At 64.4% G+C, this 23,456-nt stretch overlaps 1 protein-coding gene across 3 annotated transcripts; it reads left to right on the top strand.

Annotated features, from left to right (window-relative positions):
- The first annotated feature begins 2,254 nt into the window (after nt 1-2,254).
- LOC146426135 (neurocan core protein-like) lies at nt 2,255-21,068 on the top strand. Of its 3 annotated transcripts, none has more exons than XM_085040260.1 (15): nt 2,255-2,482; nt 10,003-10,082; nt 10,987-11,388; nt 12,245-12,419; nt 12,498-12,625; nt 14,285-14,578; nt 14,829-15,932; nt 16,007-17,068; nt 17,736-17,852; nt 17,961-18,074; nt 18,191-18,349; nt 18,432-18,514; nt 18,599-18,743; nt 19,996-20,178; nt 20,283-21,068. In XM_085040260.1, exons 2-15 carry the CDS (start codon nt 10,010-10,012, stop codon nt 20,534-20,536), a joined length of 4,293 nt encoding a protein of 1,430 aa, XP_084896386.1. In that variant the 5' UTR covers nt 2,255-2,482; nt 10,003-10,009; the 3' UTR covers nt 20,537-21,068. The 3 variants fall into 3 exon arrangements, with proteins under 3 accessions (XP_084896386.1, XP_084896387.1, XP_084896388.1); XM_085040261.1 differs by lacking the exon at nt 2,255-2,482 and adding an exon at nt 3,795-4,127; XM_085040262.1 differs by lacking the exon at nt 2,255-2,482 and adding an exon at nt 4,441-4,616 and having other exon boundaries at nt 20,279-21,068.
- The last annotated feature ends 2,388 nt before the right edge of the window (nt 21,069-23,456 follow it).

Here is a 23,456-nt window from a genome sequence, read left to right as displayed (position 1 = left end):
AACCCCATCCCATTGTTCTACTCCCACCACTCCCAGACCATCCTCCCTGAACACCTTACAACCCCAAAACCCGCAGGGTGAGGATTTCAGATCCAACCCCATCCCCTGGTTCTCCTTCCACCACCCAGACCATCCTCCCTGAGCACCCCAAAACCCCAAAACCCGCAGGGTGAGGATTTCAGATCCAACCCCATCCCATTGTTCTGCTTCCACCACTCCCTGACCATCCTCACTGAGCTTCCAACAACCCCAAAACCCACAGGGTGAGGATTTCAGGTCCAACCCCATCCCATGGTTCTCCTTCCACCACTCCTGGACATCCTCCCTGAATACCTTACAACCCCTAAACCCACCCTGAGTGCCCCAGGTAAAGGTTTCAGATCCAACCCCATCCCATTGTTCTGCTTCCACCACCCAGACCATCCTCCCGGAGAACCCTAAAACCCCAAAACCCACCCTGAGTGTCCAGGGTGAGGATTTCAGATCCAACCCCATCCCCTGGTTCTCCTTCCACCACCCAGACCATCCTCCCTGAGCACCCCAAAACCCCAAAACCCGCAGGGTGAGCATTTCAGACCCAACCCCATCCCATTGTTCTGCTTCCCCCACCCAGACCATCCTCCCGGGGAACCCTAAAACCCCAAAACTTCCAGGGTGAGGATTTCAGATCCAACCCCATCCCATTGTTCTGCTTCCACCACTCCCAGACCATCCTCCCCAAGCTTCCTACAACCCCAAAACCCTCAGGGTGAGGATTTCAGGTCCAACCCCATCCCACTGCTCTGCTCCCACCACTCCAGCCCATCCTCCCCGACCACCCCACAACCCCAAAACCCACCCCAAAACCCTTTCCAAAGCGGGATGGGATATCTGTCGGGCCGCCGCACCCACCGGCAACCGGAACAAGCCGCCACACCAAACCCCCTGCGACCCTCTCCCCAAATCTCCCTCGGCAAACCCCTCGGGGACAGTGACCCCCGGCAGTGTCCCCTATTCTCGGCCACCTCCATGGGGCCGCGCCCGCCAGCTGCAGCCACATAAAGGATGGGGGAACAGAGGAGCTCTGTGTCGCCGGCAACGCCGGGATTGTGCCGGAGCAGGGGGGGCTCACAAAAGGCAGGAAACGCCGCGAAAAGTCTGGCACAATGGGAGTCGGAAATGAGAACTTTGCTCTCGGGTTTCCACGGATCCATCCTCGGGGTGAAATGGGGAGGGGGGACACGGCTGGTGGCCGTGCCAAGTCGCGGGAGACAGGCTGGCATTCTTCGGTCACCGGCGGGAAGGTGACACCCCTCCCCAAAAAAACCGCCCTGATGGCTCAGTGATGGTTTTATTCCTCACTTTCGGGGGTCGGTTCGGCTCTTTGGGGAGTCTTGCCTATTTTTTGGGGGATTATTGGGGGGATTTTTAATCTTCCAGCCACTCTGCCCCCCATTGCTACCCCATATGGGGTGTGGAGGATCACAATTCCACCCTGTGGGGTTGAAAGGGAATTTTGGGGAGCGGAGGAGCTGGAAAATTAAGAAACACCCCCAAAATCCGGCTGGTTCCCCCTTCTCTTCCTGCCTCCATCCCAGGGACCCCCACATTCTTTTAGTGACCCCATCCCCGTCACACCCCCCTCCCCAAATTCCAGGGACCCCTCAGACCCCCCCCCCCCCATTATAGACCACTCACTCCTAGAGGGATGAGACCCCACTGAATGGGGAGGGGGCGTCTCTAGATTTGGGGGGGTTGGCCCGGATTTGGAGGGGTTTGTCCCGGATTTGGGGGGATTGGCCCCGATTTGGGGGGGGTTTAGCCCCGGTTTGGGGGGGGGGTTTAGTTTGTGCCGGATTTGGGGGGTTTAGCCCCGGGTTAGCCCCGGTTTGGGGTGGTTTGTCCCGGATTTGGGGGGTTTGGCCCCGGTTTGGGGAGGGTTTAGCTCCGGTTTGGGGGCTTGTCCCTGATTTGAGGGGGTTTAGCCCCGGTTTGGGGGTTTGTCCCGGATTTGGGGGGTTTAGCCCCGGTTTAGGGGGTTTAGCCCCGGTTTGGGGGGTTTGTCCCTGATTTGGGGGGGTTTAGCCCCGGTTTGGGGGGTTTAGCCCCGGTTTAGGGGGTTTGTCCCGGATTTGGGGAGGGTTTAGCCCCGGTTTGGGGGTTTGTCCCGGATTTGGGGGGGGTTTAGCCCCGGTTTGGGGGGGCGGCGCATGCGCGGCCTCCCCTCGCCCTGCGCCGGGCAGCGCGGAGCGGGCTCGGTTCTCCGCCGCTGCGGTCGGGCAGGTGCGGAACGGGCGGCACCGGCGGCACCGGCCGGGCGGGAGGGAGGGGGCCGCGCCCGCCGCCAGCCGCGATTGGCCCGGCCCGGCCCGGCTCGGCCCCCTCCGGGGGGGTTCGACCCGCTGCCCCCCTCTCCCAGCGCCGCTTTTAAGCCCCCGGTGCCGGTGGGGCGTTCGGATCTACCGGCGGCGATGAGTCCCGGCGCGCCCTGAGCGCCGAGCAGGTACGTGCGGCGCCGGTATCGGTACCGGTACCGACACACCGGCACACCGGCACGGCGGCACCGCCCCCGCTGCGGGGACACCGTGGGGTTGGGGACAGCGGCACCGCCACCGGGACGGATCGGCGCTGGGGGCCCGGTGGTGGCGATGTCACCGGTACCGGTACCGGCTGGATGCGGGTTGGGGACGCGGCGGGGCTGCGGGGGCTGCAGGAATGCGGGGCCCGGTGGCGGCGGTGGGGACGGTGACACCGGAGCTGGCACTGCTGCGGGGACGGGGATGGGGGCGGTGACACCGGCAGCGACACCGGCAGCGACACCGGCGGGAGCGGGAGGGATCCGGGCCGGGGAATGCGGGGGTGGGGGGGCCGCGGGTCCCGGTGGCGGTGGCGGGGATGGGGACAGGGACAGCGACACGGCTGTGGCACGAGCAGGATGGCTCCGGGCTGGGGACGCGGTGGCGATGGGGGACACTCGGTGCTGGGGACACTGCGGGTGTCAGGGGGGACAGGGGTGAGGGATGGTGGCCCTGGCGTGGGGGGATGCTGGGGACACTGAGGGGACACTGAGCTGTCAGGGATGGCGGTGCCGCGGTTGGGGACAGCGGGGCAGGAGGGGACACTGCGGGGATCAGGGGCACTGGGACAGCTGGACAATGGGGGTGTGGCCACTGGCGGTGTGGGGACACTGTGAGGAGCAGGGGACACCAGGACAGGGGGACACCAGGACAGGGGGACACTGTGAGGGACGCCAGCACTGGGACAGGCTGGGGGACAGCGGGACAGGCAGGGCTGGGGACAGCGGGACACCGCCATGCCCTGAGCCCCAGGGAGGTGGCATCGCCACAGAGGGCAGGGAGAGATGGCGAGGGGTGACAGGACAGCGCTGGGTGCCACCGGGGTGTCACCACCCCGCTGCGGTGCTACCGCCGGCTGCTCCTGGGCCACCCTGGTGACACTGGTGGCTTCCTGGCGGGTCGGAAATTGGGAATTTCCCCAAACCGGGGTGCAAACCCCAAACCGGTGTGGGACAACGGTGGGACAACAGCCCGGATCCATGCCAGGCCCACCGGCCCGCGGCTCTCATCCCGGCTCGGGGCACCGGGGACGTGTCGGGTGTCACTCCCGGCGTGTGACAGAGCCACCGGCAGGGCTGGAGATGCAGCCGAGAGCCGGCGGTGACACCGCGGTGGCTTTGGGGCTCCCGAAGCTCTTGGGGGTTCACCTGGCAGAGGCGGAAAGCGGGACAAAAAAAAAAAAAAAACCAATAAATTTTTAAAAAAATAATAATTCAGGGAGGAAAAAAAAAAAAACCCAAAAAAAGAGGAGCAAATTCTAAAATAAAGGCTGCAGACTGTCTGCCTAATAAAACTCGCAGCCGGCGAAGGGCCCATATTGGCCGGGATCACAGTTTGCCGAGGTGCTAATTTATTCCGGCAGGCTGGGGGGAGCGGGGAGCATCACGTTGCCTGTGAGATGTGACGGCAGCGAGGTTTGCAGAATTCCTTTGTTGTGGGCAGAGAGGAGGGGACGCCGAGCCGGCCCAGCCGCCGGGCTCCTGTCGCCGCCGCGCAGCCCCCCGGGGGACACCGGAGGACACCCCCGGTCCCCGCGGGGGCGGCGGGTGGCTCCGCGGAGCTGGGAGGGAGGTGGGTGACGCTGGGGGTTGGGGGGTGCGGGTTGGGGGGCTGGAGGGACGCCGAGGGGCGCGGGGCACGCCGGAGGGGGGTGGCACCGCGGTGTCGCCCGTGCGGTGGTGGCACCGAGTGACCCGCTGGGAAGGCGGAGGTCACAGGGGGGTGGCGTCCTGCGTGGGGACAGCTGGTGGCACCGCCGGCGTTGCGTTGTCCCCAAGGTGGCGACACCCACATCCCCTGGCTGTCCGGGTGGGTGGGCAGTGCCCGCTGTCCCCTGCCACCCATCCCGTGTCCCCAGCGCTGTCCCAAATGTCCCCTCAGCTCCGTGCGGGATCCTCAGCCACCCCCAGCCTGGGGACAAGTCGGGAGTGGCGGTGACCCCCGGAGTGGCCGGGTGGTCCTGTCGCCCGGCGGCCTGGGTGGAATTAAGCTCTGTTTCAGCTCAAGCTAATCACCAGCGCCGGCTTTGCATATTCATGAGGAGGATGAATAATTCATGAGGTGACAGCGAGTGACAGATGTGAAAATGTTCGGGCTGGGGAGGGGAAGGGGGGGCGTTGTGCACCGGCGTTATTTTAAATCTCTCTCGTCTGCCGTTTCCCCGGTCGGGGCGACAAGGGACAAGCTCGGTGTCCCCGAGGGTGGCAGAGCCACGTGGCCTTGGGGACGTCACGGTGACATCGCCCTGACTGCGGACAGAGCCCCCCGCTGTGAAATCCTGCTGGTGGCCTGGCCACCTCGGTGCCACCCCTGTGCCACCCCCTGGCCTGGCTGTCACCTCCGGGCTGTCACTGCTTGGGGACACTGCTTGGTGACACCCGGGCGGCAATCCTTTCCCCGGGAATCCCGGCTGGATCCTGGGAATTGTGGTGACAACCCCGGGAATCCCGGCGGGATGGGGATTTGTCACCTGGGACCCGAGATCCGTCCAGGACCGATCCCGGTGACACTCAGGGTGGCGAGGTGACAGTGCCACCCCGGGCCGCCTCCATCCCGCCACTGGATTGGGAATTATCGGGGAATTATCGGGGGATTATCGGGGGATTATCGGGGAATTATCGGCTGTCCCGATCAATAACGAGGCTGCGGGGACACCGCCCGGCTCTGGTGACCTGCCGAGGGGACACCGCCCGGCTCTGGGGACACCGTGTGGCATCTCCGGCCCCGGCAGGGATGGCGCTGTCCCTGTCGCTTGTCCTGACCTTGGGAGAGAAACTTTTTGCTGGCTCAGCATCTCAGCCGAGGGTCCGGTGAGGGTTTGGGGGTCGGAATGGGGAGGGGACAGGAGCAGAGCCATGGAAAATGTGTCCCCTGGGTGTCGCAAGGGCAGGGCTGGCAGCCGGGTGGCCCCAGGGGAGCAGAGATGTGTCCTGGTGCTGGAATTTGGGGACAGCTGAGCTTTGCCAGGTGCTGCTTTCCCACCTTTCCTGCTGCCAAAGCAAATCCTGCAGGATTGCTGATGCCGGGGGAGGCGACAGCCCAGCCTGGAGATGAGACCCCAAAACCCCCAAAAAACCCCAAACCCCCAGCCGGACACATTGCCCTGTTCCTGCCAGCTGGGGTGGGATTAGGGACCCCCATCCCATTTCTCCAGCCCCATTCCTTCAGCCCATCCCCTCCAGCCCCATGCCATTCCTTCAGCCCCATCTCCTCCAGTCCCATCCCATTCCTTCAGTCCCATTCCACCATTTGCCCTCCCTTCCAGTCCCATCCCATCCCTCCATTCCCATTTTTTCAGTCCCATTCCTCCGTTCCCATTTCCCCATCCCCATTCCTTCCGTTCCCATTCCCTCCACCCCCATTCCTCCATCCCCATTTCTCCAACCCCATTCCTCCACTCCCATTTCTCCAGCCTCATTCCCTCCAGCCCCATTTTTCCAGCCCCATTCCCCCATCCCCATTCACTCCAGCCCCACTCCTTCCATTCCCATTCCTCCACTCCCATCCCCTTCAACCCCATTTCTTCAGTCCCATTCCTCCATTCCCATTTCTCCATCCCCATTCCCTCCATTCCCATTCCTCCAGCCCAATTCCCTCCATCCCCATCCCATTATCCCATCCCATCCCATTATCCCATCCCATCTTATCCCATCCCATCTTATCCCATCCCATCCCATCCCATCCCGTTATCCCATCCCATCCCTCCAGTTTCATCCCCTCCAACCCCATTCCTCCAGCCCCATTCCCTCCATTCCCATTTCTCCATCCCCATTCCCTCCATCCCCATTCCTTCCATTCCCATTCCCTCCATCCCCATTCCTGAACCCCATTTCTCCATTCCCATTTCTTCAGCCTCATTCCCTCCAGCTCCATTTTTCCAGCCCCATTCCTTCCATTCCCATTCCTCCACTCCCATCCCCTTCAACCCCATTTCTTCAGTCCCATTCCTCCATTCCCATTTCTCCATCCCCATTCCCTCCATCCCCATCCCATTATCCCATCCCGTCCCATCCCATTTCTCCATCCCATCCCATCCCATCCCATCCCATTATCCCATCCCATCCTTCCAGTTTCATCCCCTCCAACCCCATTCCTTCCATCCCCATTCCTCCCAATCCCATTTTTCCATTCCCATTTCTCCATTCCCATTCCTTCCATCCCCATTCCTTCCATCCCCATCCCCCAAATCCCAGCCCCACAGCCCCCTGGGAAGTGCCCGAAAACCCAAAGAGCAACTTTCACGTTTAACATTTAAATAAATTCCCGGCTGTTTGCTCAGCGAGGAGACCCGGGCTGAGTAAATACTCCGAGGAGGATTTCTGCTCCGAGGAGGATTTCTGCTCCGAGGAGGATTTCTTCTCCTCTCCTGGGGCTTTCCGTGCTCCCTGTCGCCATCCCGATGTGGCACCGGGGGTGACACCGGCTCTGGGACACCTCAGTTTGTCCCTGAATTGTCACTGGGAGTGGAGGATGCCAGGGAGGAGGAGGAGGATGGAGAAGGGAAAATCCCAGGAAGGTGACAGAGAGAGAATTCCCATTTCTGTTTTCCCCCCAAACCGCCTGGTTTGCCTTTCCATGCAAAAAGTCGCCTGGAAGACAAAAAACAAAATGAGCGTAAACACCAAAAAATCTTTCAAAAAGTGAGAAAACCCAACAAGATGGTTTGAAACGTTGGGATGTTTGTCAGCTCAGCCCGGGACACCTTTGTCCCCTGGTCCTGGGTGTCCTGGATGTCCCCATTCCTGCACCCAGTGTCCCCACCCCGCACCCAGCATGTCCCAGCGCTGTCCAGACCAAGGACACCGCGCTGTCACTTTGTCCCGGGAGAACTCCTGGACACCCCAGAAAGTCAAAATTACCATTTCAATGGGAGCTGTTGGAACCTCCCGAGCCCTACAGCGCCAAGGATTTGATTTTTTTCCCCCCGGAGAGGGAAAAGTTTGCTGCCGGAGGGATTTCCTTCCCGGAGCATCGCCAGGAAGGGATGAAGGAACCTCCCGGAGCTGTTTTTGGGGTTTCCCAGCTGCCGGGGAATTTATCCGGGAAAAAAAACCAAAATCCAAGCCCATTCCTCATCCCAGGAATTTCCCTGCATGGTCAGAGCCGGGTGACCTCGCTGTCCCCTCCCGGCGGTTGGCTTTGGGGACAGAGCCGGAGGCAAAGGGGCTGCCGGCGCTTTCTTCTTGAGAAGAAATCACATCAAACCCGGTTTTGCATCCCCGAAAAGGCCTTTTGCCAGCTCGGAACACGGGGGGTTTCCTTTTTTTCCTCGCCGTTTTGCTCTTTCTTTCTATTTTCGTCCCACAAAAGCGCAGAAGGGACGGGATGGGGATGAAGGGCTGGAAAATGGAGCAGCGGGGTGGGGAGAGCTGTGGGATGAGGAACTGGGGGATCCTGGTGACCCCAAAAAGCCGAGAGGTCCCCAAATTGCTGATCCGGACAGGGCAGGAATGGATGTTGGGGTTGGGGAGTGCAGGGAGCAGCAAACCCCATAGGGAGCTGTGGGGGACAAGGGGTTTGGTGTGAGTTTGTGGGTGTTTGGGGTCACCTTTGGGGTTTGGGGGTGCTGGGTGTGTCCCGCTGTGTGTGCTGGGATGGTTTGGGAGCCAAAGGGTGAGAGGAGCTCTGGGGTGGTGGGCACTGAGTGGTAATGGTGGTGTCCACTCTGGGTGATGGTGGTGGGCACTGGGTGGTGATGGTGGTGGGCACTGGGTGACAGTTGTGCCCATGCCAGGTGATGGTGGTGGGCACTGGGTGGTGGTGGACATTGGGTGATGGTGGTGGGCACTGGGTGATGGTGGTGGGCACTGGGTGATGATGGTGGGCACTGGGTGACAGTTGTGCCCATGCCAGGTGAGGGTGGTGGGCACTGGGTGGTGGTGGACATTGGGTGATGGTGGTGGACATTGGGTGATGGTGGTGGGCACTGGATGATGGTTGTGTCCACTCTGGGTGATGGTGGTGGGCACTGGATGATGGTGGTGGGCACTGGGTGATAGTGGCAGGCATTGGGTGATAGTGGTGGGCACTGGGTGATGATGGTGGTGGACATTGGGTGACGGTGGTGGACACTGGGTGATGGTGAGCACTGGATGATGGTGGTGGGCACCAGGTTATGTTGGTGAACACTGGGTGATGGTGGTGGGCACCAGGTGATGGTTGTGCCCATGCCAGGTGATGGTGGTGGTGGATATTGGGTGATGATGGTGGACACTGGGTGATAGTGGTGGACACTGGGTGATAGTGGCAGGCATTGGGTGATAGTGGTGGGCGCTGGGTGATGATGGTGGTGGACATTGGGTGATGGTTGTGGGCACTGGGTGATGGTGGTGGACATTGGGTGACGGTGGTGGACACTGGGTGATGGTGATGGTGGGCACTGGATGGTGGTGGTGGGCACCAGGTTATGTTGGTGAACACTGGGTGATGGTGGTGGGCACCAGGTGATGGTTGTGCCCATGCCAGGTGATGGTGGTGGTGGATATTGGGTGATGATGGTGGGCACTGGGTGATAGTGATGGGCACTGGATGATGGTGGTGGACATTGGGTGATGGTGGTGGGCGCTGGGTGATGATGGTGGTGGGCACCGGGTGATGGTAGTGAGCACCAGGTTATGGTGGTGAATACTGGGTGATGATGGTGGGCACCAGGCAATGGTTGTGCCCATGCCAGGTGATGGTGGCGGGCACTGGGTGACAGTGATGGTGGACACCGAGTGATGATTGTGTCCACACTGGATGATGGTAGTTGGGCACCAGGCAATGGTGGTGGGCACTGGATGACGGTGATGGTGGGCACCGAGTGATGATTGTGTCCACACTGGATGATGGTGGTGGGCACCAGGCAATGGTGGTGGGCACTGGATGATGGTGGTGGGCACTGGGCGATGGTTGTGCCCGTGCCGGGTGATGGTTGTGTCTACCCTGGTGATGGTGGTGGGCACCAGGTGATGGTTGTGGGCACTGGGTGATGGTGGTGGGCACTAGGCGATGGTTGTGCCCACACTGGGTGATGGTTGTGTCTACCCTGGTGACGGTGGTGGGCACCAGGTGATGGTTGTGCCCGTGCCAGGTGATGGCTGTGGTGGGAATGGTTTGATGGAACTGGGTGATGGTGATGGGAGCTTGGTGATGGTTGTGGTGGGCACCGGGTGATGGTCGTGGTGGGCACCAGGTGATGGTTTTGGGCACCAGGTGATGGTGCTGAGCACGGGGGTGTCACCGCGTGTGGCACTGGTGGCACAGAGTGACATCCCAGCTGGTGCCCACCACCCCACCCCGCTGCCAGGAGCAAAACCCAACTCTCCCTGGTCTCATGGGGTTAATCCTCCTCCTCCCGTGGCCATTTCTGCTCGAGGCCACCGCGGAGGGGACGAGGGTGACCCCAAACCCCGAGGACACCGAGAAGGGGACGAAGATGTCCCCAAACCCCGCGCTGTCGTTGCAGGTCAAGGATGACCCATGTGGTGGGCGATGCCGCCTGCTGGCTCCTGCTCGGCCTCTCGCTGCTGCCCATCGCCCTGCTGGGTGAGTGCTAATTAATCAGCCAGCGCTAATGAACTCCGGGCACCAATAAACCGTGCCGGGGAATAATAACCCGGGCAGGGCTCGGATTGCCGGCGGGATTAGCGAGGGAAAAACCCACCGGCTGGGATCGCTGCAGGCGAGACCTTAAACCCTTAATCCCCCTCCCCACGGCCCGGCTGAGCCCCCCGGGGATTTGCGGTGGCTGTGCGACTTGTCCCCTCCCTGTCCCCCTCGGATCTCCCACCCAGCAACCCTTTTATATTTTTTTAAATATCAAAAAATTCTATTTATTTGTTCCGAGCCCCCCAGTGAGGCGAGAGCTCGGGGCGAGGGGAGGGTGAGGGTGAGGGTGAGGATGAGGGTGAGGGTGAGGGTGAGGGTGAGGGTGAGGGTAGGGAGGAAGGTGCCCCGGGGGGGATTAGCGGCTGTTTCGACCCCCAGCTGGCCGGGGGAGCAGCGCTGACCCCGGGGGGCTCCGAGACTCGGGGGATTTGCGGCGGCGGCGCTGGGAAGCTGCCCGGGCTGGGACGGGATTAGTGCGGGACGAGGAGGAGGAGGAGGAGGAGAGGGTGGCCAAGGTCCTTCATCCCAGCACGGGGGTGGCTTTTCCGCGGGTGCCACAGGGGTTGGGTGGCGCCTTTAGGGAGGGACAGGGCGGGCTGGTGTCCCCAGGGAGTTTGGGGACATTCCGGGGGGTCTGGGCAGCATCCAGGGGGGCCGCGGGCTCTGTCCGAGTTGAGGTTTAGCCCCAGCGAGGGGCAAAGTCGCTGTGCAGCCTCTGGATGAGGTGGCAGCGCTTTGTCCCACTATGATATTCCTCCTCCTCCTGCCCTTCCCGGGGTGCTCAGGGTTGTCCCCACAGCCAGCGGTGTCCCCAGCTGTCCCCAACCCGCTGTCCCCGCAGGCTCGCAGGATGAAGGGAAGGTGATCCACATCAACCGGGTGCAGCACCGCGCCGTTCGCGTCGGGCTGGGCGAACCGGCGACGCTGCCCTGCCTGTTCCTCCTGCACCCCTCGGCCTCCCTGGGGCCCAACGAGCCCCCCGAGCCCCCCCGGGTCAAATGGAGCAAGGTGCGCTCGGCCGGCGGGCAGCGGGAGGACGTGCCCATCCTGGTGGCCAAGGACAACGCGGTGAAGGTGGTCAAGGCCTACGAGGGCAGGGTGGCACTGCCAGGCTACCCCCGGGATCGCTCCAACGCCACGCTGCTGCTGCGGGCGGCCCGCGCCAGCGATGCGGGGCTGTACCGCTGCGAGGTGGTGGCGGGCATCGAGGATGAGCAGGACCTGCTGCCGCTGGAGGTGACGGGTGAGAGGGGCACGGCAGCGGGGTGGCGCTGGGGATGGCACTGGGGATGGCAGCGGGGATGGCAGCGGGCATGGCACCGGGGATGGCGCTGGGGGTGGCACTGGGGGTGGCACTGGGGGTGGCACCGGAGATAACACTGGGAATGGCACTGGGATGGCACCGGGAATGGCACTGGGAATGGCACCAGGGGTGACACCGGGGATGGCACCGGGGATGGCACTGGGGGTGACACCGGGGATGGCACCGGCACGGCTGGGAGGGTGGAGAGGGCAAGGTGGGCACGGCGGGGAGGGTGGGGCAGTTCCTGTGGCCGAGACAAAGTGGGTGAGTTGGGCACCTGGGGTGAGCCGTGCGCCCCGTGAGAGCTGTGCACCCCATTAACTCCCTGCATCCCATGAGATCCGTGCACCCCATTAATTCCCTGCACCCCATTAATCCCCTGCACCCCATGAGAGCTCTGCACCCCATTAATTACCTGCACCCCATTAGTCCCTGCACCCCATGGCATTTCTGTACCTCATAAGCCCTGTGGGCTCTCTGTGAGCTGGGTGAGTCCTAAACCCCGTGCCAGCCCCAAAACCCGTGCCAATCCTGCATTCCATGGACCCTGTGCCAATCCTGCACCCCGTACACCCCGTGCCATCCCTGAACTCGTGCCAGACCTGCACCCCGTGCCAATTCTGCATCCCATGCCAATTCTGCACCCCATACATCCCGTGCCAATCCTGCACCCTGTGCCAATTTTACCCCTCATGCACCCCATGCCATCCCAGAACCCGTGCCAGCCCTGTCCCCGATGCCAATCCCTCCCCCGGTGCCAATCCCGGTACGATCTCCTCTCTCTCCGCCCCGCCAGGCGTTGTTTTCCACTACCGACCGGCCGGCGAGCGCTACGCCCTGAGCTTCCCCGCCGCCCGCCGCGCCTGTCGCGACAATTCCGCCGTGATCGCCTCTCCGCAGCACCTGCAGGCCGCTTTCGAGGATGGCTACGACAACTGCGACGCGGGCTGGCTGAGCGACCAGAGCGTGCGGTGAGTGGCGGGGCTGGCATTGCCCACCGGGCACCTCCCGGCGCCGAGCCGAGCGCCCACCGTGCCCCTCCCCGCCAGGTACCCCATCACCCTGTCCCGGCCCGGCTGCTACGGGGACCGGAACAGCCTGCCCGGGGTGCGCAGCTACGGCAGGAGGGAGCCCGAGGAGCTCTACGATGTGTACTGCTACTCCCGGGAGCTGCGAGGTGAGCGATGGGCGCTGGGATGGGCTGTGCCAGGCTGTGCCGGGCTGGGATGGGCTGTGCCAGGCTGTGCCAGGCTGGGATGAGCTGTGCCAGGCTGGGGTGGGCTGTGCCAGGCTGGGGTGGGCTGTGCCAGGCTGGGGTGGGCTGTGCCAAGCTGGGATGGGCTGTGCCAGGCCGAGATGGGCTGTGCCAAGCCGGGATGGGCTGTGCCAGGCTGGGATGGGGTGGGATTGGCTGTGCCAGGCTGGGATGGGCTGTGCCAGGCTGGGATGGGGTGGGATTGGCTGTGCCAGGCTGGGATGGGGTGGGATGAGCTGTGCCGGGCTGGGGTGGGGTGTGCCGGGCTGGGGTGGGCTGTGCCAAGCTGGGATGGGCTGTGCCAGGCCGAGATGGGCTGTGCCAAGCCGGGATGGGCTGTGCCAGGCTGGGATGGGGTGTGCCGAGCTGGGATGGGCTGTGCCAAGCCGGGATGGGCTGTGCCAGGCCGAGATGGGCTGTGCCGGGCTGGGGTGGGGTGTGCCGAGCTGGGATGGGCTGTGCCAGGCTGTACCGGGCTGAGATGGGCTGTGCCAGGCTGGGATGGGGTGTGCCAGGCTGTGCCAGGCTGGGATGAGCTGTGCCAGGCTGGGGTGGGGTGTGCCAGGCTGGGATGGGGTGGGATTGGCTGTGCCAGGCTGGGGTGGGCTGTGCCGGGCTGGGATGGGCTGTGCCAGGCTGGGGTGGGCTGTGCCAGGCTGGGATGGGCTGTGCCAAGCCGGGATGGGCTGTGCCAGGCTGAGATGGGCTGTGCCAAGCCGGGATGGGCTGTGCCAGGCCGAGATGGGCTGTGCCGGGCTGGGGTGGGGTGTGCCAGGCTGGGGTGGGCTCTGCCGGGCTGAGATGGGCTGTGCCAAGCCGGGATGGGCTGTGCCAGGCCGAGATGGGCTGTGCCGGGCTGGGGTGAGCTGTGCCAGGCTGGGATGGGGTGTGCCAGACTGTGCCAGGCTGGGATGAGCTGTGTCAGACTGTGCCGGGCTGAGATGAGCTGTGCCAGGCTGGGGTGAGCTGTGCCAGGCCAGGCCAGGGGTGTCCGAGGATGTCCCTCTGCGGTCCCAGTGTGGCTGGGTGCCCGGGGATGGCCCTCGGTGGCTGTGGCGTGGCTGGGTGCCCAGGGATGTCCCCGTGTGGCCATGGCTGTGTGCCCACGACGTCCTTCCGTGGCTATGGCACGGCCAGGAGCACGGCTGGGTGCCCAGAGATGTCCCTCCATGGCCATGGCATGGTGTGAGCACAAATGAGTGCCCAGGGATGTCCCTCAGTGGCCATGGCATGGTGTGAGCAGAGATGAGTGCCCAGAGGTGTCCCTCTGTGGCCATGCCATGGCTGGGTGCCTACAGTTGTCCCCCCATGGCATGGCAGGAAACACAAACGAGTGCCCAGGGGTGTCCCTCTGTGACCATGGCTGGGCGCCACCGGATGTCCCTCCACGGCCACATCCCCGTCCATCCCTCCCCTGCCGCGGTCCGGCTGCAGGGCCGTGCCAGGGCAGTGCCATCCCTCCGTGTCACCCTTATCCCCAGCGCCGCGCTGTGCTCAGGGCCACCCCAAGAACCCCATCCGCGCCCCGAGCCACCGTGTCCCCTCCCGTCCCTCGTCCCCAGCCGCTCCGTTCTCCCGCAGGCTCCGTGTTCTACGCCACCGTTCCGGGCCGGTTCACCTGGCACGGAGCCCGCCGGCACTGCCGCAGCCGCGGCGCCTCGCTGGCCACCACGGGCCAGCTGTACCTGGCCTGGCGACAGGGGCTGGACCAGTGCGACCCGGGCTGGCTGGCCGATGGCAGCGTGCGCTATCCCATCCGCCTGCCGCGCAGGAAGTGCGGCGGGGACACCTCGGGGGTCCGAACGCTCTACCAGTTCCCGAACCGAACGGGTTTCCCCCCCGCCGCCTCCAAATTTGACGCTTATTGCTACAGAGGTGAGGAGGAGCGGCGGAGATTCCCGCCGGGACATGCCGAGCTCCCGGGGGAATCGGTGGGAACGGCCGGGAAAATTGCCGCGGATGAATATTTAATTGGGGAATTAATGAGATAAATGAGGAGCGCGGCGCTGGGAGGGAGAGCAGCACCGGGTGGGTGAGGGGAGGGGATGCGGTGGCCGCTGGGGACACTCGAGGGGACCGCGGGGACAGCCGGGTGGCACCGCTGATGGCCGCGGTGTCCCCGCAGCTGCAGGGCAGGGCGACGCGGATGAAGCGGTGCTACCGGTGCCTGTCACACCCGAGCCGCCGAGCAGTGACAACGTGCTGGTGGAGCACGGAGAGGACCCTGGCACCTCGGGGGACACCCGCGACACTCCCCGCGACCGCTACGACCTCCTGGAGCTGCCGGGGCCAGCGGCGCTGGGCGAGGATGAGGACGAGCAGCTGCGGCCGGCCGAGGGGACACAGCGCGGTGACCTCCCGAGGGCTGCCCTGTCACCGTCACCGGTGGCTCCGGGGTTGGGGACGAGCGCTGCGACATCCCCGCCGCCCACCGCGGCCACCGAGGCGGCGTGGCCCCGCGAGGAGGAAGCTCTCAACGTGGTGGATGAAGCTCCGCAGAGCTCCCGGCGACACCCCGAGGAACCCTCGGCCACCGTCCTGTCACATCCCCAGAGCCTGGAGAGCATCCCCGGCTCGACCTTGGCGCCACCTGGGTTGGGGACTGTCCCCAGATCAGAGCCGGAGACCCCCAGCGCGGCCCCGGGGACCCCCAGCGCGACCCCAGGGACCCCCAGCGCGACCCCAGGGACCCCCAGCGCCCCCAGGAAAAGCTACCCCGGGCTGAACGGGCGCTACTTCCAGCTCCAGCGGCACGGCCGCGACCCCGCGGTGGCAGCTGGGGACCCCACGGCGACAGCTGAGGACCCCACGGCGACAGCTGGGGACCCCGCGGTGGCGGCTGGGAACCCCACGGTGACAGCTGGGGACCCCGAGGTGGCAGCAGGGGACCCCGCTGTGGCTGAGGACCCGGCGGTGGCAGTTGGGGACCCCACGGTGTCAGCTGGGAACCCCGCGGTGGCAGCTGGGGACCCCACGGTGACAGATGGAGACCCTACGGTGGCAGCTGGGGACCCCGAGGTGGCAGCAGGGGACCCCACGGTGGCTGAGGACCCGGCGGTGGCAGTTGGGGACCCGGCGGGGATTGTCACCCAGCCCGCCGCGCTGGCGCTGGAGGCGAAGGGAGTCGCAGCCAACGCCGTGGAGGTGTGGAGCACCTCTGTCACCGAGAGTCCCCTCCGGGAAGAGCCCCACGCGTCCCCCAGCGAGGTGGAGGACGAGCTCAGCCCCGGTAAGTGACATCCGGACACGGGCGGGGTGTCCCAGCGCCGCTCGGGGACCTCACGGCGGTGCCATCTCTTGCAGAGCTCGTGGCCGCTGTCGCCGCCCCGGTGTCCCCCGAGCCGCAGGCCACCAGCGACTCGGGGACCCCCGAGTGGACCCTGGACCTGTCCCCTTCCCCCGCCGCTCCCCGCCACGCTCCGGGCCACCGGGACGTGGCCACCGATGTCCCCAGCGCTCGCGGGGACTCCCCCGCGGATGTCACCGAGGACTTCTCCGGGGACACCGCGCCGCAGGAGGGCGGTGGCTCCGTGCCGCCGCTGCCCCCGCTGCCCCCCGCCCCGCTGGTGGCCGAGGGACCCGAGCCGTCCCGCGGCGACAGAGGTGACAGCGGTGACAGCGGAGGGGCTCCGGGTGACGGCGCGCTGGAGAGGCAGAGGAAAGCGGTGACATTCCTGCAGCCCGAGGGTCACTCCGAGGGACCTCCTGCCACCCCCGGTGACAATCCCGAGCCCCGGGAGCCACCGAGCCCCGGCCGGGAGCAGCCGGAGGGATCCAGGGAATTCGGGAACGGCTCAGCCCAGCCCCGCAGCGACTCAGCAGTGTCACCGCCCGCCTGGGATGTCCCCTCGCCGTCCCCTTCCCCCACGGCCACCGAGGTGGTGCTGTGGGCCACCAGCGAGCGGCCGGAGGAGGTGGCGGGGCTGGAGCCGCTGGCCGAGGAGGGATCCGCAGACCCACAGCCCACGCCCGGCTCTGAGCCCGAGCTGGCGGCCATCGAGCAGCTCCTGCTGTCCCCCCCGGACCCCCGGCAGCCCCCCGGCGCCACCCCGGCTGTCCCCAGCCACCGGGATGTCCCCACAGCCCCCGGCGAGGAGGACGCGTCCGGGGAGGCCAAGAGGGAAGAGCCCCCCGCGCCCCTCGGCTCGGTCACCCGCGGGCCTTGGCTGTCCCCAGCTGTCCCCAACGCGCGGGTGACAGAGCCAGCGGGGTCCCCGAGCTCGGGGCTGTCCTCGGAGCCCCCAACGGCGGCAGAGCTGGGGGTGTCGCCGGTGCTGGATGCTGACAGCGGCAGCGGAGAGGAGCCGGAGCTGGAGGAGCGGGAGCTGCTGGCCTGGGTGGGCACCGGCAACGGCAGCGGGCACGGTGAGCGGCGGGCACGGGGGTTGTGGGGCGGGGGGCTGTGGGCACCGGAGGCTGTGGGCACCGGGGAGAAGGGGCAGGGCGAGGGGAGCTTTCGAGGCGGAATTTCGGGGCTGTCGCTCCTTTTATCCGAATTTAAACCCTGGGAGCCTTTGGGATGGCAGCGGGAAAGGGGCGGGTGGCACAGGGTCCCCCCAGCCCGGGTGGCACCGCATCCCCCCAGCTCGGGTGGCACCGCGTCCCAAAGCCCGGGTAGCATGGCGTCCCCACAGCTCGGGTGGCACCGAGTCCCCACAGCTCGGGTGGCACCGCGTCCCCACAGCTCGGGTGGCACCGAGTCCCCACAGCCCGGGTGGCACCGAGTCCCCAAACCCGGGTGGCACCGAGTCCCCACAGCTCGGGTGGCACCGCGTCCCAAAGCCCGGGTAGCATGGCGTCCCCACAGCTCGGGTGGCACCGAGTCCCCACAGCTCGGGTGGCACCGAGTCCCCACAGCTCGGGTGGCACCGAGTCCCCAAACCCGGGTGGCACCGAGTCCCCCCAGCTCGGGTGGCACCGCATCCCAAAGCCCGGGTAGCATGGCGTCCCCAAACCCGGGTGGCACCGCGTCCCCAAACCCGGGTGGCACCGCGTCCCCCCAGCTCGGCTCAGGTCACCTCACCCCCCGCAGCGCCGCCCGACCCGTGCCAGACCAACCCGTGCCTGCACGGCGGGACGAGCCGTGCCAACGGCTCCGTGTGCGGCTGCAGCTGCGCCGCGGGCTTCACCGGCGAGAACTGCGAGATCGGTGAGTCCCGCAGCTCCCTTCGCCTCCCTGCGGCCCCGGCCGCGGCTCTGTCCCCTGTCGCTGTCCCCGGAGCACGTCCCCGCGCCACAGCCGGCTCTGTCCCCGCAGACATCGACGACTGCCTGTCCAGCCCGTGCCAGAACGGTGGCACCTGCATCGACGAGGTGAACTCCTTCGTGTGCCTCTGCCTGCCCAGCTACGGCGGCAGCCGCTGCGAGAAAGGTGCGCTGTCCCCCCGCTGTCCCCGCGGTGTCACCGGGAGCCGGGAGGTGACACCGACCCCGCCGTGCTGGCGGCCTGCCGCTTGCTCCGCCGCCACTGTCGCCGTGTCCCCGCAGACACGGAGGGCTGCGACCACAACTGGCACAAGTTCCAGGGACACTGCTATCGCTACTTCGCCCGCCGGCGCTCCTGGGAGGACGCGGAGCGCGACTGTCGCCGCCGCTCGGGTCACCTCACCAGCATCCACTCGCAGGAGGAGCACTCCTTCATCAACGGTGGGCTCGGGGGTGGCGGATGTCCCCTCGCCGGGTGTTTGTCGCCTGCTCCGTGTGACCCGCGGGTGTTTTCCCCCCGCAGGTTTCGGCCACGAGAACACCTGGATTGGCCTCAACGATCGCATCGTGGAGCAGGATTTCCAGTGGACCGACAACACCGCCTTGGTGGGAGTTTGGGGGGCTCGGGGTGGGCTCGGGGGTGGGTTCGGGGGGTGTCGGGGGTGTCACCGCGTCCCTCGTGTCCCCCAGCAATACGAGAACTGGCGGGAGAACCAGCCCGACAATTTCTTCGCGGGCGGCGAGGACTGCGTGGTGCTCGTGTCGCACGAGATCGGCAAGTGGAACGACGTGCCCTGCAACTACAACCTGCCCTACATCTGCAAGAAGGGCACAGGTACGGCCTGGTCCTGCTGTCCCTGGTGTCCCTGTCCCCATCCCTCAGTCCCTGGTGTCCTTGTCCTGTGGTTCTTGGTGTCCCTGTTCCCATCCTTCAGTCCCTGGTGTCCTTGTCCTGCAGTCCCTGGTGTCCCTGTCCCCATCCCACAGGTTCCGGTGTCACCATCCCACAGCCCCTGCCGTCCCCGTCCCCATCACACAGTCCCAGATGTCCCCATCCTTCAGTCCCTGGTGTCCCTGTCCCCATCCCTCAGGTTCCAGTATCCCTGTCCCACAGTCCCTGGTGTCCCTGTCCTCGTCTCACGGATTCCGATGTCTCCATCCCATACTCCCTAACATCCCTGTCCCCATCCCACAGGTCCTGGTGTCCCCATCCCGCTGTCCCTGGTGTCCCTATTCCCATCACACTGTCCCCAATGTTCCCATCCCTCAGTCCCTGGTGTCCCTGTCCCCCTCACACAGTCCCCGATGTCCCTGTCCTGCAGTTCCTGGTGTCCCTGTCCCCATCACACTGTCCCCAATGTCCCCATCCCACAGTCCCCGAAGTCCCCATTCCACAGCTCCCAGTGTCCCCATCTAGCAGTCTCTGCCATCCCTGTCCCCATCCCTCAGTCTCTAGTGTCCCTGTCCCCATCCCACAGGTCCCGGTGTCTCCATCCCACATTCCCTGGTGTCCCTGTCCCCATCACGCTGTCCCCAATGTCCCCATCACACGGTCCCCGGTGTCCCGGTCCTGCAGTCCCTGCCATGCCTGTCCCCATCCCACAGGTCCCGGTGTCCCCATCCCACATTCTCTGGTGTCCCTGTCCTCATCTCACAGATCCCGATGTCCCCATCACACTGTCCCTGTCCCCACCCCGCGGTCCCCACGCCCCTCCTCATCCTCAGCAAACCTTTCCCCGCCCCTCACCCATGCAAACCCCGCCAGTTCTCCCCTAAATCTCCATTTTTCCTTTCCTTCTCCATCCCATCAATCCCTCCCTCAGCGCTCGGATTTGTTAAATTCTCTCCCATTAAACCCATTAAATTCCCATTCCTCATCCCGGCAAGTCCCATTCACCTCCAGCCGCTCCTCCCCATAATGACACCCCAATAAAGCCATTAATTAACTAATTAACCCCCGGGGACACCTCGCTGCCACCGTGCCGGGATCCTCTCAAGCCACCAGGATGTCCCCAGGGCTGTGTGTGTGGCGATGTCCCTTGTCCCCCCACACCCGGGGGAGGTGACAGCACTCCGTGTCCCCCCAGTGCTCTGCGGTCCCCCCCCGGATGTCCCCAACGCCTCCCCGGTGGGCAAAAAGAAGGACAAATACAACATCCACTCCAGCGTGCGCTACCAGTGCCACGAGGGCTTCACCCAGCGCCACATGCCAACCATCAAGTGCCACAGCACCGGCAAGTGGGACAGACCCAAAATCCTCTGCACAAAACGTTAGTTTTGGGGTGAAAACAGCTGGGTTGGATGGGGAAAGAGGAAAGGGAAACCGCCGTTCCTAACCCCCCGCTCCCCCCCCGTTTTCCCCCCCGTTAGCCAGGCGGTCGCACCGAGCGCGGCGACACCGGCGACACCGGCACAGCCACCCGCACCACCAGCACCAGCACCGCAGAGCCCGCAAGGAGCGGCGGAAACACCGCAAGCACCTCCGGCTGGACTGGATGGAGGAAGGCCACTACTTCTAGGCGCGGAGAGCACAAGGGGGTCCCCGCGGGGGGTGGTGACAACCCCCGCTCTGTCCCCAGCCCGTCCCCGACCCTCTTTTTTAACCCCTTTTTGGCTTTAGCTCCGTAGGATTCCCGGCCCCGTAGGGAATAGGATCCGGATGGGGCGGCAGCGTGTGCGTCCCCAGTCCTCCCTGCATGTCCCACGCTCAGCCCCCCGGCCCGGGCTGGACCCCCAGCCCCTCGCAGGGACCCCCTGGCTGGGCGCTGTCGCTGTCCCCAAAGCGGGGGGGAATCAGGCGGTGTCACCTCGGGTGGCTCTGGGTTTTTTTTAGCAGCCCCCATTTCCCTGCCCCAGCGCCCCGGGGGGACAGGCGGTGGCTCCGGGGTCACTGTCCCTCTCCGGGGTCACTGTCCCTCTCCGGGGTCACTGTCCCTCTCCCCAGGCGGTTGGGGGGTGGCGGGTTTGGTTTTGTCCCCGTTTCCGTTCGTTTCGGGTCCCCGGTGGAGGTGGCGTGTGTGTGTGTGTGGCGCTTTCTGATCTCTGCTGGTGGCGATGTGACTGCAGTGTCCCCAACCCTTCCCCGCCCTGCCGACCCCTCCCCGTTTCTGACTCGGCCTTTCTGTACTGCTGGACATTTTAATAAATTTTTTTAACAGTTGGGCGACTCCCGACCCTGTTATTTCCTGCAGGTGTTCCCTGCCTGGCGCTGCTCCTTCTGCCTCCTCTGACCAAACCAGATCAGTCTGACCGAACCCATTAATTCGGACCAAACCTATTAATTCTGACCAAATCCATTAATTCTGACCAAATCTCTTCTGACCAAACCCATTAACTCTCACCAAGCCTCCCCTGACCAAAACAGATAATTCTGACCAAATCTCTTCTGACCAAATCCATTAATTCTGACCAAACCAGATAGTTCTGACCAAACCCATTAATTCTGACCAAACCTCCTCTGACCAAACCCATTAATTCTGATCAAACCCATTAATTCTGACCAAACCCATTAGTTATGATCAAACCTATTAATTATGACCAAATCTCTTTTGACCAAACCCATTAATCCTGACCAACCCTATTAATTCTGACCAAACCCATTAACTCTCACCAAACCTCCTCTGACCAAACCAGATAATTCTGACCAAACCTATTAATTATGACCAAACCTCCTTTGACCAAACCCAGTAATTCTGACCTAACTCATTAATTCTGACCAAACCTCCTCCCACCAAACCCATTAATCCTGACCAAACCTATTAATTCTGAGCAAACCCATTAATTCTCACCAAATCTCCTCCCACCAAACCCATTAATCCTAACCAAACCTTCTCTGACCAAACCCATTAACTCTGACCCGAGCTCCCTCCAAACCAAATCCCGAGCTCCTCATTCGTGTCCTGCCACCCCCACGGCCACCCCGATTGTCGCCAGAACTCCTCCAGTGCTGCTCCTTGGATCTAATCCCGATAAATCCAAGGATTGGGAATCCCCGGGAATGAGGAGGGAACAACCCCGGTGATGTCCCCGAGCTGCCGCAAGGACACAGCAGAGCCCAGCTCAGCTCTCCGAAGCGGCCGAAGCTTTTATTTCATCTACGTCCAGGGCTGCCAAAGCCTGCGGCCCGTGCCAGGCTGGGTGGGCAACCGGAGCCCGGCCGGGTGGGCAACCGGATGCCGGCCGGGTGGGCACAACCGGAGCCCCCCGGTCCCTCCCCGCTCCGGTCCCGCCAAGCCAAGCCCGCAGGAGCTGCCCAGGCCCGGCGGAGCTGCCAGGCTGCCCAGGCACGAAGCCAAACCCGCCGCCCCCTCAAGCCCAGGGTGGGATTTGGGGGTCCCGCGGCACCTCCAGGGGTGAGGTGAGGATGAGGAGGGTTGAGGCTGCCCGGCCTTTAGCGCATGCAATGGGCGAGTCGAGAAGCGAGAGCTGCGCGGAGCGCGGAGCTGTCCCCAGCGCGGAGCTGTCCCAGCGCGGAGCTGTCCCCAGCGCGGAGCTGTCCCAGCGCGGAGCTGTCCCCAGCGCGGAGCTGCCCCGAGCGCGGAGCTGTCCCAGCGCGGAGCTGTCCCCAGCGCGGAGCTGCCCCAGGGCGGAGCTGTCCCAGCGCGGAGCTGTTCCCAGCGCGGAGCTGTCCCAGCGCGGAGCTGCCCGAGCACGGAGCTGTCCCAGCGCGGAGCTGTCCCCAGCGCGGAGCTGTTCCCAGCGCGGAGCTGTCCCCAGCGCGGAGCTGTCCCCAGCGCGGAGCTGTCCCAGCGCGGAGCTCCCGGCCGGGCTCGGCAAACCCTCCCCGTGTCACCGCGTTGTCCCCAAACGCCACCGAGGGCTCTGCCAGCTGTCCAGCCCGAGGCAGGGGCTGCCCGCAGCTCCCCGCGCCGCCCCAGCCCAGGGGCGGCTGAGACCCCCGACCCAAAACCCGGGCGTGCCGCGACCCCCGCCACCCTCACACGCGCTTGGGGTGCCCCCCGCCCAGCGCCCCCTTCTCCTGCGGGGTTCCTCCCGCTTTTTTGAAGCAATACACCCCGAACAGCTTGTACTTCTTGTCGGGGAAGCCCAGGTTGCGTACGCCGGGCTCTCGGCCGCCGCAGCGCGCTCGGGGGTTCACGATGGGGTACCGGATGCTGCCGTCCTCCAGCCAGCCCGCCTCGCAGCGATCCAGCAGCTGGATCTTCCAGGCGGCGTACAGCTGCCCCACCTTGGCCACGGCCGCGCCGTTGTTCTTGCACGCCTGCACCGCCTCCGGGTAGCTCAGCTTGCGGAAGGTTTTCAGGAAGTAGACTTTGCCTGGGAAGGGAGGAGGGAGGTTTGCAGGAAGAAAAATTTGGCTAAAAGGGGATGATGAAGGTTTGCAGGAAGAAAAATTTGGCTAAAATGGGGATAATGAAGATTTTCAGGAGGAAAACTTTGCTTAAAAGGGGGTTAAGAAGGTTTTCAGGAAGTAAATTTTGCCTGGAAGGGGAGAAGGAAGGTTTTCAGGAAGAAAACTTTGCCTGGAAGGGGATGAGGAAGGTTTGCAGGAAGAAAACTTTGCTTAAAAGGGGGTGAAGAAGGTTTT

This window comes from Lichenostomus cassidix, chromosome 28 (genome assembly GCF_008360975.1).
Source record: "Lichenostomus cassidix isolate B80296 chromosome 28, HeHo_3.0, whole genome shotgun sequence".
NCBI classification, from domain to species: domain Eukaryota; kingdom Metazoa; phylum Chordata; class Aves; order Passeriformes; family Meliphagidae; genus Lichenostomus; species Lichenostomus cassidix.
Note: the sequence above shows the minus strand (reverse complement) of the source record. Positions and strands in the feature narration are given on the sequence as shown.